The sequence below is a fragment of the Rhea pennata genome, chromosome 8, assembly GCF_028389875.1.
Source record: "Rhea pennata isolate bPtePen1 chromosome 8, bPtePen1.pri, whole genome shotgun sequence".
Lineage (NCBI taxonomy): Eukaryota > Metazoa > Chordata > Aves > Rheiformes > Rheidae > Rhea > Rhea pennata.
The window spans coordinates 2,856,787-2,872,051 of NC_084670.1; the positions used below are offsets into that span (position 1 = coordinate 2,856,787).

General features: G+C 44.8%; 1 protein-coding gene across 2 annotated transcripts in view; it reads right to left on the reverse strand.

Moving 5' to 3' along the window:
• Positions 1 to 12,896, reverse strand: part of CACHD1 (cache domain containing 1) — a 106,178-nt gene extending 93,282 nt beyond the window's left edge. Inside the window, exon 1 of one of the 2 annotated variants that reach the window (XM_062581606.1) lies at positions 12,690 to 12,896. In XM_062581606.1, coding sequence (XP_062437590.1) covers positions 12,690 to 12,881 — 192 coding nt within the window. In that variant the 5' untranslated portion in view covers positions 12,882 to 12,896. The remainder of the gene's footprint in view (positions 1 to 12,689) is intronic. The other variant, XM_062581607.1, reaches the window with a different exon arrangement.
• Between the last annotated feature and the right edge of the window lie 2,369 nt (positions 12,897 to 15,265).

The following is a 15,265-nucleotide window of genomic DNA, read 5'->3' on the forward strand; positions in this document are numbered from 1 at the left end:
TATAATCGGGTTATTTTTTGTACTAACTGGTCGGATTACCCAACCGTTCGACGCGAACACGTGCCGTATCAGCGCTGCTGGCTGACCACGCTGGCTGCAAGTCAGGGCTGCCGAAAGGAGACCCACGCAGCCAGCGGAGCTACGTGCTGCCCCGTGCACACAGGCCTCCAGCACACGCGCGAGCGCTGCAAAGGAGACGGAACCGGGGAGGAGGAAAAAATTACATGACAAAAACAAGCTCAGGAAACAGTGCAGCGGCATAAGATGACAATAAAAGACCATCTTTGCTACACTTTTAGCATAAAATAGAGAGGCTAGCTCACGACTTTACGGGGAACCCAAATTGTAACCTATGCTTTCAGATGGGTCAAGGCTTGGGTTCAAGTGCCAGAAACACATTATAACATTTTTTGTATCAAAAGAGTACAAAGATTTGGATTAAAAAATAACCTGGAATAAGCCTCGATTATACCACATGCTCTTTAGGTACCTCTAAAACAAGTAGTTGTCATCTAACCTCACTAGAGGTGGCAACATTTTTCATTAGCTTTTCAAATGATCCCAAAATGATGCAATTTTTCTAAAGTTTTTTATGACTATCATCCTATTCTAGTTGCTTGTTTTTTCTCTTCTCCTTTAGCATAAATTTTTAATAAATCATTCAAAAAATATCTGAAGTAGAGAACGAACCACCAATCCTTACTTTTCAAACGAGTGTTCAAATAGTTTGCCTACTTTCCTTTCTTCCAGGCTGTGACTAAGTCTTCCTTCCCCTTCTCATTGCACCTCTACTCCTTGAAAAGGAATCCATCAGCTCAAACACAGAAAACTCTGGTAATATATGTTGGGTTTCATTTATTTTTGGAGGCTGGCACTCTATTCTTGAACACATATGAAAAACTACATTTGAAAGTCTGAGGTTGTAGTTAAAAGAATCTATTTTCATGCACCTCTACATTTACAGTTAACGACTTACTGAATAAGTAAGTATATATCAAGGGGGAGAAAAAATTATATTTATATGACATCACGGTGAAACAGATATCTTAGACGCAATGTTTTAATCAAACAAATAAATGACCAGTCATTTACATTAGGCTAGTTTTAGCTATCTACCATTACAGTTATGCTGGAGCTATTTTAATTTTGTCTTTGCATCCAGTAGTTTTAATAGGAAAACACTATCATTGGTATGTCAATATCTAAAATGTCAAAAACTGAGCAGAAAATCCTACATTAGCAGTTAGCTCAGCCCCGTACCTTGGCCAAAATCAATGGCACTTTCTGCTAACTCGTTTTAACAACTTCAAGAGCTTCAAGTATATCCCTGAGAGCAGCTATTGAGATCATCTAGGTCTACATAAAATACTATATGCATACAGATTGAGAAGAGTCACCGTATTCCTTTTCCTATAAGGAATAATACATTAAGCATCTGTGAAAATCAGAGGGAAGAACTTTGTAAAAACGAGACAGTATTATAATAAAAATTTTAGCTCTAATTTGTTTGAAAATATGAAATGAACAATAAAAATAGACTTAATCGCATACCAAATTACACTACACTAAGCTCGAGTGTAACTCAAGAAGAGGAAGGCTGCTTACACGACCTCAATTTTATACTTGCACATTTTAGGGTCATGAAGTTGACTCAGAACTAGAAAAGCTTGAAAAGTTTGCTATTTTCATCTTCTTCTTGCCATGTATGACAATTAACTTCTCCCAAAGGCTTTTTTTTTTCTTTTTTTGTTTTTTTTTTTTTTAATTATCTGCAATTTCTGGTAGGGTTTTAGTAAAATATAAGTGAGCAGGTTAGCAAATAACCGAATACAAGTCACTGGGGAAAATGTTACAATTGCAGTTTCTAAAAAAATAGATATGCAATTATTTTTAATTTAGACAACATTTATAATTTTCAAAATATCTAAAGTAAGTGTTGTACTACCCTTATAGGGAACAAAATTCAAGCGTAGTTACTGTTCTGAGATTCCAGTTGAAGGACAGCAACTCAAATATTTGATGTTACATTCCAGGATTTTGCCATACCACTAGTTAAATTTAGATATGTAGAGCTGTCCTTGTTTTTATTCCTCAATTAGTTGAAAGTTTTAATATTTATATTTACTTCTCACCTTAATCCTTGTGTAATGCAGTGCTTAAAGAAAAAAAAAAAGCTTCTCAGAAGTAAAACACTAGAGACTTTCTGTATGCAGTAAAAACGTTTGCTAATTTTAATCTAACAGACCAAAGGCTTTGAAATTTACAGTTTAAAAACAGAAGCATGACCATTCCTGTATAATTTGACAAACTAGCTATCCTCAGTGCTTATTCCTGTATTCCTGTCTGGACCAGAAAGTGCAATTTTCCCTGTATATTTATTTTCTGTAGCTGAATTCCACCGAGCCAGACGGAGGACTCAAATCCCACACCACACCTGTCACTCATCCACAGCCACTGGCAAAAGAAATGAAAGACAACTAGGAACTGGCAACACAAACTACTGTTTGCCTGAACGATCACATGAAGTCTACCTAGACCACAGCTGCAGTGTATTTAAACTAAATATTCCTTCGCTATAGAACACTTTCCTACGCCCAGCACAAAAATGCTGCATCTAAAACACCGGGTTGGCCCCTCTGAAACGCACCAGCCCAAGACGGCTCCACGGCGCCAGCTCTTGTGAAGCAGAGGTTGAATCTTCAGGGCATGCATGAGCCTCCAAAGCTTCCAAATTTCATAACCACAAGTTAGGACCCACTGAGGCAAAGTAGTCTTTCCTCCTTCAATTTACTGCCCTTACAACGATCCTGCTTCTTCCTGTTCCTCCAAACAGTATTTAGACACCCAAAATCAAAGAGCCAGAAACCCCATATGACTTTGGTGTCAGAAAAACAAGGCAAGGTAATTTGTTAGTTCACTAGCCAAAACAAGGTGGGAGGAAAAAAAAAAAATGAAAACCACTTTCTACCGTACCAACCTTCTATAAACAGCTGCCACCTATTAATCTGCAACAGACAGGCTACCTCCACAAGAAAATACTTCAGGAAAACTGAGTTCTGCTCCCCGACACAAGCATGCTTCTGTAACTGTGCTCAGAAGCGGCTATTGTAGGATTTTCTAAAATAAGGGATCATCATCTGATGCTCGCTGCTGCGTACAGTAGCTCACCATCTAGCTCCTCAGACCAAAAAGCATCAGAATCCCCCACCCGAGTGGTTTTTCCTTCCTCTCTGTTTCAAGGCAGGGTAGTAGCAGCACAAGTCAAGTATTACCAAGCTCTGCTGAGGACTCTGGCGCTCTCCTGCTGGGAGTACGCAGCCCGCTTCACCCCACCATCCCACCCAGCAGCGCACAGGTCGCGCTCACCGCCTACCCGGCACGGAGCTAACACGGAGGCATGCCCAGCAACAAACACCACCTCAGCCCCCAGTGCGAACCGTCACCTGGGTGCCGTTTGCACCTCTCCCTACGGCTCTAGCACCACCCAAGTAACTTTCACACTCAACTACCATCATCGCAGTAAGGCAGAAGGAAGTTGTCACCAAGCTATCAGCCACAACTGAACAGCTGGATTTCCTTGCACTAAACAAGGCTTTAGGAAAAGAAGTGGTCAGGATTCCTGCTTATTTGCTTAAAACCAAGATACGTTATTAACTTGCTATCCATCTGAGTACCAAATGCTGCTCTCACAGCTTGCCGTGATACCGCCTCTTGTTCCTGACCCAGACAAGGTGCAGTTCCCTTAGGTTCCAATAAATAAAAGAGGAATGTTTGGTAGGGAAAGCAGATCTCTGAAGCCTCTAAATGCCAGAAAACTCCTTCTACAGACAAGCTTCTAGTAAAGAGTTTCAGCAGAATATTACATTGTTTCGCCCATCTTTTCCTAGAAGGTTTCCCATAATAACAGAACATGAAGAAAACACAAACGCAGGGTGGAACTGGGTCCAAGCAGCAGCAGAGGGCCAGGAACCGCTGAGCCCAAGCACAGATCGCGTTACTGCCCCCCATAACATCCACATCCCCAACACCACGAGGAGTTAGTTCAGGGAAACAACGGAGACCACCGCCCCAGCGCGCAACGCTTCAGACGCAAGGCATACTCCTCAACCGCTTTCCTGAGTCGTTTCGTACAAATGAGTAGGTGTGACCCGTTCCCCGTTTTCCCCAACCATTATTCAATGCGCAAACCCTCTCGACTTTCCATGCAATCTTCCCAAGGGCTGGTGAACTGTTTCCACCCTTGGCTCCAAGCCTAGGCTCGCTTCAGGCAAAACTGCTCCCACTACAGCTATTTCTGGGAACCTGCACCTTCTCCCTTCCACCCCATCACCACAAACACCTCTCCAGGTTTTGTTCGATATTACTTCGAGGTAAAAGTATAGCCAAGAGGAAATATTTCTAATACTTCCTTTGCTGAAACTCTTTACTAGAAGCTTGTCTGTAGAAGGAGTTTTCTGGCATTTAGAGGCTTCAGAGATCTGCTTTCCCTACCAACCATTCCCCTTTTATTTACTGGAACCTAAGGGAACTGCACCTTGTCTGGGTCAGGAGCGAGAGGTTGTATCACAGCAACCAGAGAGAACCAGGATGCTGAGCAGGAGACAGGAGGGTTGTGAACGCACTCAAATCCTTCAGCATGCTGGCATCATATCATCGCAAAGCTGAATTAACCTTCAGATCCAATCTGCAACGGATATTCCAAATGATTTTCCAAAAAGGTTTCTTACTTTTAATTATACATGCTCCTGAGGCTACGTTGATCAAAATTTGAAAACTATCAGACTGGAACACATTCTCCTTCAGATGGCGCTTAGAAGTTGCACTGCCTTCCACAACTCCAGTTTATTCAGAAAAATATTCATTAACTGCAAAACAGGAAACAGATTGACTTCTTCACTCCAACTGAGCAATGACGTAAAACCAAAATCCAACACAGATCCGTATGTATTAAAAAAGGGAACACCGATCATCAAAATATGGAGAGTACGATGTCTCTTCCATTTATCTTCCTGGTTTCACTGACTTGCCAAAGACAGCCTCTAGAAACTGCACTTAAATAGTACTTTCCAAGTGTGGAAGCTGCGAGAGTGGCACCAAAACATTCTAATATTCCTGTCAGAAGATGCACAGGAAATGCTCCTGAAGGAGTTCCAGCTTCTAAAAATCTTTAGAGATGCGTCTGTTTTTAAAACTTGCTCTCTGGCCTTATTCCCACCTGTGAGGATAAGTAGTAAAGCCAAAAATTCTTATTACATCTCATCAGTATGTGGAAAAGATAGCCAAAACAGGACAAAAACACTGGTTAGAGAGCTCTGAGGAACTTCTGAAAGTATAATTACAGCTATTTTCAAAACAGTGTTATGACTTTTCTTCTCTACTAGTAGAGTGGTTGCCGCTTCAAACCACATAGTCAAGGCAGACTGAAATTGTGCATTTGAAGGAACTGTACCGGTGAAAAGTTGGCTGTATCAGCTGCTTCTAGCTGAAAAGCTGATACAGGGAGACGATCATTTTTACTAGTGATTGTAACTGTGCAAATGTACTTATGCAAATTCATTTGAGAGACTCACTACAGAGATTCTGCAAGCAATGGAGAAAAAGAATTAGAAAAAAAGTTAAAATCTGTTACCGCATCAGAAATTACTGACTTGCATCACTGTGACTATTTCAAAGGTTTGCTTAGATTTTCTTAGCAAAACTAATTACAACCTAGTATTGTACAGAAATTTATACCAGGGAAAAAGTCACTTATTACAGACTCTCCAGAGAGCAAGACATTGCATGTTCTACTGCAAACCACTGCATCCTGGAGACCGAGCTGGGGAACGAGGTTCATCAACTCTGGCCTCACCTTCCCACACCCTGTACGGCGAGGCCCTGCGCCACGGTACATGGCTCATTCAGGAATACTTGTAACGTAAGAGTTGAGCAGTCAATTTTACATTGGAAAAGCTACATCTTAAAACAGACCCTGGGTTAAGTATTAACTTTATTAAGCTGTTTTCAATTAAAAAAAAAAAAAAACAGAGCACAATACACTTGCAGACTTTATTAGCACCACACATTACTCAACAGCAATATGCTGCAGGAAAACGATGGCTGCCAAACGCCCTGCTCTTTACCACTGCCATAGACCATCCAGACTTCATAGTTTTACACTTGAACCAGCAGTAGCAGGACTATGGTATGAGATGGTATAGCTGTTAGTTAAAACCTCAGCAGGATTTCTGACATAGGAAATGAGGGCTGATAAAGAAGTTACTTAGGGTTTTAAGTTACATTATCTATGTTCGGGGGGAAAAAAAGTGTGGCATCCTCCTATTCAGCTACATACAAATCATTCAGAGGGCAGTGTCCAACCCTTACAGAAGTCAATATCTAAGCTCCTATAAACTCTCGTGGTAAGGAACTGGCAAGCTACCCCTTGAAGAATCTCCCCTGCAACCTTTCATTTATTCCTCAGCTGTCCCATAAAAAGAAGAACAAGTGTGTTGTCATTAGCAGGTCTCATTCAGAGTCAAATCACACTCCAGCAGCCCTATATCACAACCTTAAAGGAGTCAAACTATGGAGCAATCCTGAAAAGCTAAAAGGGAATACAGAAATTTGGGATACTTCCTTGTAGCTGGGTCTTCCACATGTGATTATGCAGAACTAGTATATCTTGCACAGACATAAATAAGGCTCCAAATATTTCTTTGTGGAGAACACCAAAAACTGATAAGCATAAAACAGTAACTGATAATCATTTTTTAAAAAGATCTGTGAGCACATTTGTTCTTACTCTCAAACGTATCTTTCCTTTCTCTCCTTACGAAAAGGAGTGAAGCACCCAATTTTCTTTGGCAATAAGCATTACATTTTTTCTCACCAGTGCCTCCGATATGTTAAGATAGTTAGGCACTTTCTATTCCTCCTCTGCTGAATTCAGCTAAGTAAGAAGTTGGCTAACATGGACTGATTTTACTTTCTGTGCCTCCTTAACGTACGCGTTATCAGCCCTGCCACAGCCAAGATTCCCAGTGGCTTGATGACATCCTTGGCTTTCTTCCTGCTAATAATTCCTCCGCTCGCCTCCCGCAACTCGCAGGGCTCCTCAACCCAGCAGAGAAGTGGGACAGCTAATTATCTACCAATCCACCTTGCTGCACCACGTTCGGCAACTTTTATCTGCCCAGGACAGCTGCACTCTCCCCGTTTGAAGGGAAATGTCAGTCTTGACTAATGCAACAAGGCTTACATCACTAACGATGTCTCAACACTTTGAAGAAACAACTCAAAGCCTAATTAAAAATTCAGATTCATTCTCCCCAGCGCAACAATTTTAACTGCCCTTCCACCAGGACCTCTCTATCTTTTTCAAATGTTTCATGCAAGAAAAGAGAAAAAAATCCAGGAGGAACAGGCTGAAAAGCTGCTGCAATCTTGGGCTTTCACAGAGCCTTGAAAAAGACCATTACAGCTGGATTCAAACCAAGACATAATCATGTGAAACAGATGAGATCTTACTCCACTGGTTTTTACTCTGTAATTATTAGTGAAGTGTGCACCACTGCCAAATAAAAGTAATACAGGTTGATAAATGTTTGACTAATTTTTATTTTTGCACTGTTTTATGTTAGTTTCACAAGCCAGAAACAATCTAAAAATGAAAAGAAAAAGAGACAGCAGCAGCTCTCTATACCGTTATTTTGCTTAAAGTGAATTTTTAACCATTTTACATTAGGGGATATGAAATCAGAAAACATTAAGGGAGTTCTAAATTGTACAAACAGGTCCAGATTTCAGATCCAGTGCTTGAGGATTCGCAGTATTTTACGACACTCATTGCCTAAGTACCTCACAGTCACTGACTGTTTTATTCTCAAATACCCAGAGAAGGTACGGCGAATGTGCAAAGCCCCTTATTTCTGAGGTGGAAAACTATGGTATTGGTATTTCAAGTAGTCTGCAGTGCAACTTCAAATGAGACTTATCTTTTACAAGTCATGAATCCACTGAAATGGATTTATGCCAGATCATCATCCTTGGATACCTATCCTATTCAGTAAAATTTTATGTTCTCTGACTGCTGATTTTCTGAGAGATGAAGTGAGTGGACAGTTCTTGGGACTAGAACACTCAGTTGTCACCCAGAAATCTGCCAAGACTGTGGATTCTTCAGAATTAAGGTGTCGTGTCACTCCACAAAAACCTTCAGGACATTTCCATGTCTATTTGTCATTCTGATCTGGGTTTAATATGTTTTTCTTGAAAAACATATGGCTGGACAAGGTATTAGGAAAATAAAAAATAATATGCTTCTGAATCAATCTACAAGAAGCTTTTACACATGCCTACCTCATCCAAGGAAGTATTAATATACAAAGAAAAAAGAACATCATAGTGAAAAAGCAAAAAAAAATGCCTAGTAAATTGTTATTTTCAGAGTCAGAAATGTTTGGGTTTGGACTTTTTTTTCCCCCTTCCAACCTCCCAGGATCAGTAGATGGCAGAGCTGTCTTCAAAAATATTCAGGGCTCTCTGGGCCTATAACTTTTGTTACTATCTATCTAGGAACATCAATACGCATGCTGGAAGTTATAACAGCAGTTATCAGCACTTCATCTTCACAGTAACTATTATTTCTCCAGTTTGCAGGTGGAGCTGTAGCCCAATGACAACAAAGCAGTACAATTCAGTAGTTCTCAGCTTGTGTGCCCTGTGCAGATTTAAGCAGTTAAACCACGCTAAAAACAAACAAAATATTCCCTGAAGTTCTGATTTATCCTTCTCCTCCTCTTTCCGCCTCTCAGCAGACGTATTTCAATTGTTTCAACCAACAACGTACTCCGAAATTTCCACAAAATCAAAGATTAGTCAGGTAGCAGGAGAGAGTTAAATCCTACTGTTAGACCAGGTTATGACCTAACTACCAATTTAGTTATAATTTTAGCACAAAAGAGTGCTTAGTTTTTAATTACTGCCGAGTGTCAGCTCTGCCCAGGAGAACGTTTAAGTCTGTCTCTCAGGCTGCTCATTTACCCAGCTCTAGCTCTTGGTGAATGACGACATTAGACTATTTAATACCTAGTCTACTGAATAATGACAAGTAACATGGCTGTCTTCAGAGCTGCTCGGGCTGGTAAGCAGAGCTACGATTGCACATGATCTTCTAAGAATACAGTCTGCTGCCAAACTAAAATCTATTCCTTGCAACTACATGGATGTGTTTCACCTAAAAAAATAGCTGATAATAGTTACGTGCCACTTTAGGTACCGCACTGGCTTTCCGCTGCAGGCTGATAACCACGTTTCTTTGAATGCTCCTTCTGTCCTCTGTGCGCACGGCCGAGGAAACAGACTGCACAGGCGAACCAGCAGCTTGCTACTCGCCCGGCAGCACGTTTGCTGGTGACCCAACTCCACCGGAACCAGAGGAGCGGCTCCAAGAAGCAGCTGAGCCAGAGGCTGTCCGAACGCAGTCTGCCGAGAAGCACGATCCCGCCTTTGCTCTCCTTCCTCAGGCACCGAATTATCTCAGCACACAGACAAGACAGACAGACAACAGACAACAACGCTGACAGAAGCCCGAAACCTAGAACAGCAGATACCTTCAGCGCTAGTGTCACCTTTAAACCTGAACACGCTTATCCACCACTATGTAAAGTGCCATAAATAATACAAGCGCTCTTCCTTCAACGGAGTTTAGGAGTGGCTCTGATGAACTTCAAGGAGAACCTAAAACAGACCATCTCTGTTACCCAGGGCAAAAAACCAGGCACGTACACACGCGCACATGCAATACTGCATTAAAATAATACTCTCAGCCACGAGGCATAAAAATAAATATATGCAATATTAAGATACAACAATGTCACTAGTTGCGTTTGTTTTGCAGACCTGTCATATGGAATGGGAACGATACCTAGTAGGTGCAACAGAGCAAGTCAGAGAATTTATGAACTTTCTGTATTTTATTAGTTCTGGAGGAAAAAATACCAAAAATCGTAATATACAAGATACCCTGGAACCTATGCAGCTTTCTTTATAACAGCACATAACATTTGCATCATGCAAAGTATCTATATAGTGGGAACATATTTGTTTATTTTAATTTAAAACTTAAATAACAAACTGTTAAACAGCTGTTCAACGTGTTCAGTGAAAGCAGCTCACAAGCTGTCACCTATGTTATATTAACCTCAGCTGTTCTTCACAGTATCTATCATTCAAGGAATAAATTTCTAGATGAAATCAGAGTACTTCTACGAATGTATTGCTTTCATGCGTGAGAAAAAGCATTACTTAGTGACAGTCAGATACTGGACTGATGCACTCAAGTGTCTATAAATAGAAGACTGATGTTAGAGCCAAAAAACGATCGTTAGACCTGTGCTGACATCGTAACTCGCTCTCACCCTCGTTCTTCCTGTACCTTCAGCCTATGTTACAATGCAACATCCATGCACCTCATTACTTTCAACAGTGTAAAGTAATGCGATTATATTAAAAACACAAAGTCCTTATTACTGTTGTATTAATTACATGAAATATTGGTAAAAGAAAAATATATTGCAGGAAGTGGATACGGTACAAAAGAGACAGATCTCGTTTACAGCACCATATGCTGCTCCAGCAGGTATCTCATTTATATTCTATCTTACAAATTTCACACTCATCAAACCCTTCCTCTTTGCACAGGCATTTAAGGCTCAGAAATTCTGCAGTTCTCCTCTTACCTCTCCCAGTGTCTCCTTTAGCATCTTCTCTGGAGGCTCCACCTCATCTTCCCTTCCTTCGTTAACGGGGGCTCCCTCTACAATTTTCTCTTCTTCCTCCAGGCTCCTTCCCAGACTCAAACACACACCCAAACCAAGCTCTCACCTTCCTTCTACTTGAGCATTTCCACCTGCTCCTTCATTCATTGGATATTCCCTCTCCCACCTCCGATTCAGACCTGTCCTTCCTCCGAAGCCCTCTCCCACATTCACGTCCTATGCAGTGACTACTGACACCACCTCCTGCCTATTACCAGGATGCGCAAATGTGGAAGTCAGAACGGAGAGGGACCAAACGTGATGGAAGAAAGCAAGAGAAGCATTAAATCTAGCCTCTTCCCCTGCAATTTCCAAAACCACACACATACACAAAAAAAGTACCCAAATAGCCAATATTAATCCCTCCTTTCAATGTCCCGGTCTCTTCCATCCTGCCATGGACGCCTTCCACCCTGAGAGGTCTTAGACTTCTCACAAAGATCTACAACAGTCATCTTTTTGTTTCTGAGGCTTCTTACAAGTGGGTCTTCATCTGCTTCAACTGCTTGACCATCCCCTTTGCCAGGCTCAGGTGCAAGAGCCAACTAGTCCCTCTGTCCCCCTCGTTCAGCTTGGATTTGGGGCCTGCTGTCACATCGCCCTCCAAACTTCAGGCAATATCCACAGATCTCTAACCAACTAAAGGGCTCCCACTCTTCTTCCAAAATCCCACCAACCTCGTTCGCCCCCGGATAAGCCGCAGCGAGCACCTGCTGGCACTGCCATCCCGAACCGTCCCGTGCAACCTCAGGACGGGTGCGTGGCGGAGGGACCGGCACCGTTCCCCCACGTAAAGCCACGCGAACAGCCTCGCACAACAGGGAAAGCCCTAATTCTGCACCCGTGAAGCCCAGCTCCATCCCTGTGCGTTTACGGGGCTTCTACCCTAAAACTTCGCAAGAACCACAGCCTGCAGTGACACATGTCATAACATTTTTGTTCTACTGTAGGAGGCTAAAGCAGCTTCTAAAAATCAGAGGAGGTTTGTTTTCACCGGTTTTTAATCTTCAACAGCTGTAATGATGTTATGGGGGAGAGCAAAGGACAGACTTATCAGCTTGATGAGAGTTAAAGCAGCCAAAATACTAAACATACAGAACTAGAGCTCAGCATCAAAAGGTTTTTTGGGGTTTAACTACTGCTTTCACCAAACTGAATTACTTTGGGGCCTTAAACTATCCAACTCACAGTAAATATAGCGTCTTTACATCAGTTGCACCCGCGTGTGCGGGCACCCAGACTGCCGTTATATTCACGGGTTAACTGTATTAAGTTAACACAACCCATGCAGCTCGTAAGGAGAAGACCTGGCTCATCCCGGGTTTAGCCAGCGCATCCCGGCAAGGTGCTGGCGCGGCGGACGACCGCATGTTTTTATGCGGCTTGCTATTTTTAAAGCTGAAGGCAAAGAAAACACACGCTGAAGACAAACATATTCGTTAGGTTTGTGGTTTTGTCCTGTTTTTTTTTTTTTTTAACAGCAAGGAAACAGATTTAGCTCAGATTCAAATCAGACACTGATTTAATTGCTATTCCATAAGGACTCCACCGTTTGTAGGGCTACGCTGTTTTTTTTTTTTTTTTTTAAGGGAGAATGTAGGCATATGAAAAAGACATATAAAAAGATCAAGGAACGAAAGGAGAAGGGGTGATTTCCTCGAACCCCGCGCACGGAGGGCGCTCCACACGCGCCCTGCCCCGGGACGGCTCGGGGCTCCCCGGGACACGCCGGGGGGGCGGGGGGGTCTCTCCACAAAAGGGAGGGAAAGTTTGCGAAGGAGAAAAGACTCGGGAAAAGGGAAAAGCGAGGAGGGATGCGCGGGGGGGGGGGGGGGGGGGGGGGGGGGGGGCGGGCGGGAAAACGCGGCGCGGGCGCGGAGCGGCGCGTACCTGCATGGTGACCACCCCCAGCTCCTCGGCCGCCAGCTTCTTCATCTGCGTCGCCAGAACTTGCGCTTCGTCCAGGATGGAAAACTCCGCCTCGGCGGCGCCCAGCCCCCAGAGCAGCGCCAGGCCCAGGAGCCCGAGCGGCCCCCGGCCCCGCGGGCCGCGGCCCCGCGCCGCCGCCGCGGCCTCCTCCATGCTGCGGCGGGCCAGCCGCGGCCGCGCAGCGCCGCCTCCGCCGGCTCGCTAGGGCTGCGGCGCCGCGCCGGGAGCCCCCATGCAGCGCCGAGCGGCGCGGAGCGGAGCGGAGCGGGGCCGACGGCCGCTGCGCGCCCCGCGCCCGCCTGCGGCTGCGGCTGCCGCCAGCCCGCGCGCGCCGCCGCGGCGAGACGCAAAGCGCGGAGCGGGGGGCGGAGCGGCGCCCGCGACCGGAGCCGCCGCGCGCAAACGGGCAGGCGCCGGGGCGGGACCGCGGCGCCTCCGCGCGCGCGGGCGGAGCGGAGCCGGGCGGGGCTGCCCGCGCTGCCCCGCCCCGCCAGGCCCCGCCCCCGGCGCCGCCGGGCCCCGCCCCCATCCCGGCCGGGCCCCGCCCCCGGCGGCGCCAGGCCCCGCCCCCCGCGGAGCGGAGCGGGGCGCGGAGGAGGGCGCGGGGCGCGGAAGGCGGCGCGGAAGGCGGCCCCGCGAACCACAAACGGCTGCTTAATAGCCTGGGAGCGTGTTCCTAAAAACCAGCGCGGTTCGGGGGCCCTTCTGTCCTGGCTGGGCGGTTTGGGGAGGTTTGGGTTGTTTTTGGAGTTACTCAGTTTTGGGGGGGTTGGGTGTTGTGGGGGGATTTTTTGGTTTTGGGTGTTTTAGAGGGGGTTTTTTTGTTCTGGTGGCTTTTTTTTTTGTTTGGTTTGGGGGAGATTTGGGGTTTTGGGGGCTTAGGGGCTTTTCTGGATTTTAGGGGGGGTGCTACTTTGGGGGGATTTTACGGCACATGACTCTTCCCAGCACCCTGTGCTTGCGGGCATCGTCCCCGGCTGGCACAGGCGCACATCAAGCAGCGAGGCTGAAGACAACATTTTACAATACGATGCAGCCACGGAATGCGCACCCTAGAGATCTACTCCCCATTAATTAACAGTTCCCGTCAGAACCATAAATCTGGCCCGCAGTAACTGCAGGGCTGCAGCAGGGCCCTTTCCTGCAGGTCAGCGGTCGCCGGCCTCTGTTCTTGTAAAGAAAGAGTTTTGCAAAGTTCTCTTTCATCTGCAAGCTTGTTCACACGTTTGGTTTCAACAAATAAAACAGATTTGTCACTATACAGAAGCCGTATAAGTTTCTCCTCATCTTTCAGGTGATTTGTAGGTCTAATGCATTATTTTCGTTTGGTTATCCCAAGCAAAAGTGAGCCAAATTTGCTCTTAGCGTGGTGTTTTTGAATTACATTTTATGGTTTTGTGTTAAATCCACTAATGTAGGATGCAAAGGTTTTAAATTATAGCGAAAAGCCAAGTGGTTCTCAAATACCTTAGCTAAACCACCTTCTTTTTTTTCTTTTCTCTTTTCTTTTCCCTTTTTTCTTTTCTTTTTTCTATTCTTTTTTTCTCTTCTCTTTTCTCTTTTCTTTTTTCTTCTTTTTTTTCGCTTTATTCTCACCTTAGCTGCACAGTTGGAAGGCAAAACCAGCTCTGCAAACTTTGCTATATAAAACACTATTGAATCAAGGCCCCAGCTGGGACCGAGTCAGCAGCCAGCCGCGATAGCTACGCTCCGGCACGGCCGCCTCCCCGAGCCACCAGACTAACACAGCCCGGCCTGAAATCACCAGGTCGGTACTACAGATGGTCGTTTTGGTCCACACAGGGCCGCAGCTCGTGGCCGGCCAGGCTGCCCTTTCTCACGGGCAACTTGACCCCAACTGCTCGGCCTCCCGGGAGGGCAACCTGGACCCGAGTCCTTTTTTTAAACAGCAGGAAAAAAGAGAATCTGGAATTTCAGTGCAGGAGTATGGGAAGCAGAGGAACATCTGCCGGATGGTATTCCCAGCACTGTGAAGAAAAAAGCTGGCTTGTAATTAGAAAGATGTAACGACACTCAATGCCGCAGCACCCAGGCTTTGGCCATCCTTGGCTTTGGCCAGCTGCCCTTGGCACCACCAAGAAGCACAAATGCTCCCTGCTTGCCTCTTAGCCTCTAAAGCAAAGACAAACTGTGGAGCTTTTCAGCACCAAAAAAAAAAAAAAAAAAAAAGAGAGAGAGAGAGAAAAGCAATCAAAAATCTGGATTTTATCATTGGGCCTTAGAAACAGGCACCACTGTCAGCAACATCTGCAGTAAGGCTGCTCCTCTGATCTCTTTATCATCCTCCTGCATCTCTCCTCCCAGCTTCACGTTGATGGTTGATGTCATGGAATTCAGGGTGCTGAAATGCTGCTTTTTCTTTTTTTTTTTTTCTTCTTTTTTTCTTTTCCTTTGGCTTTATTCTCAGAACTAAAATCACCCCATTTTTAAAAAGCAAAAGAAAATAGTGGTATTCCTTCCAGGCATTCTCAGATGGCAGGCCTGTAACAGATGCCCCTCTCTGGTGGGAGACACAT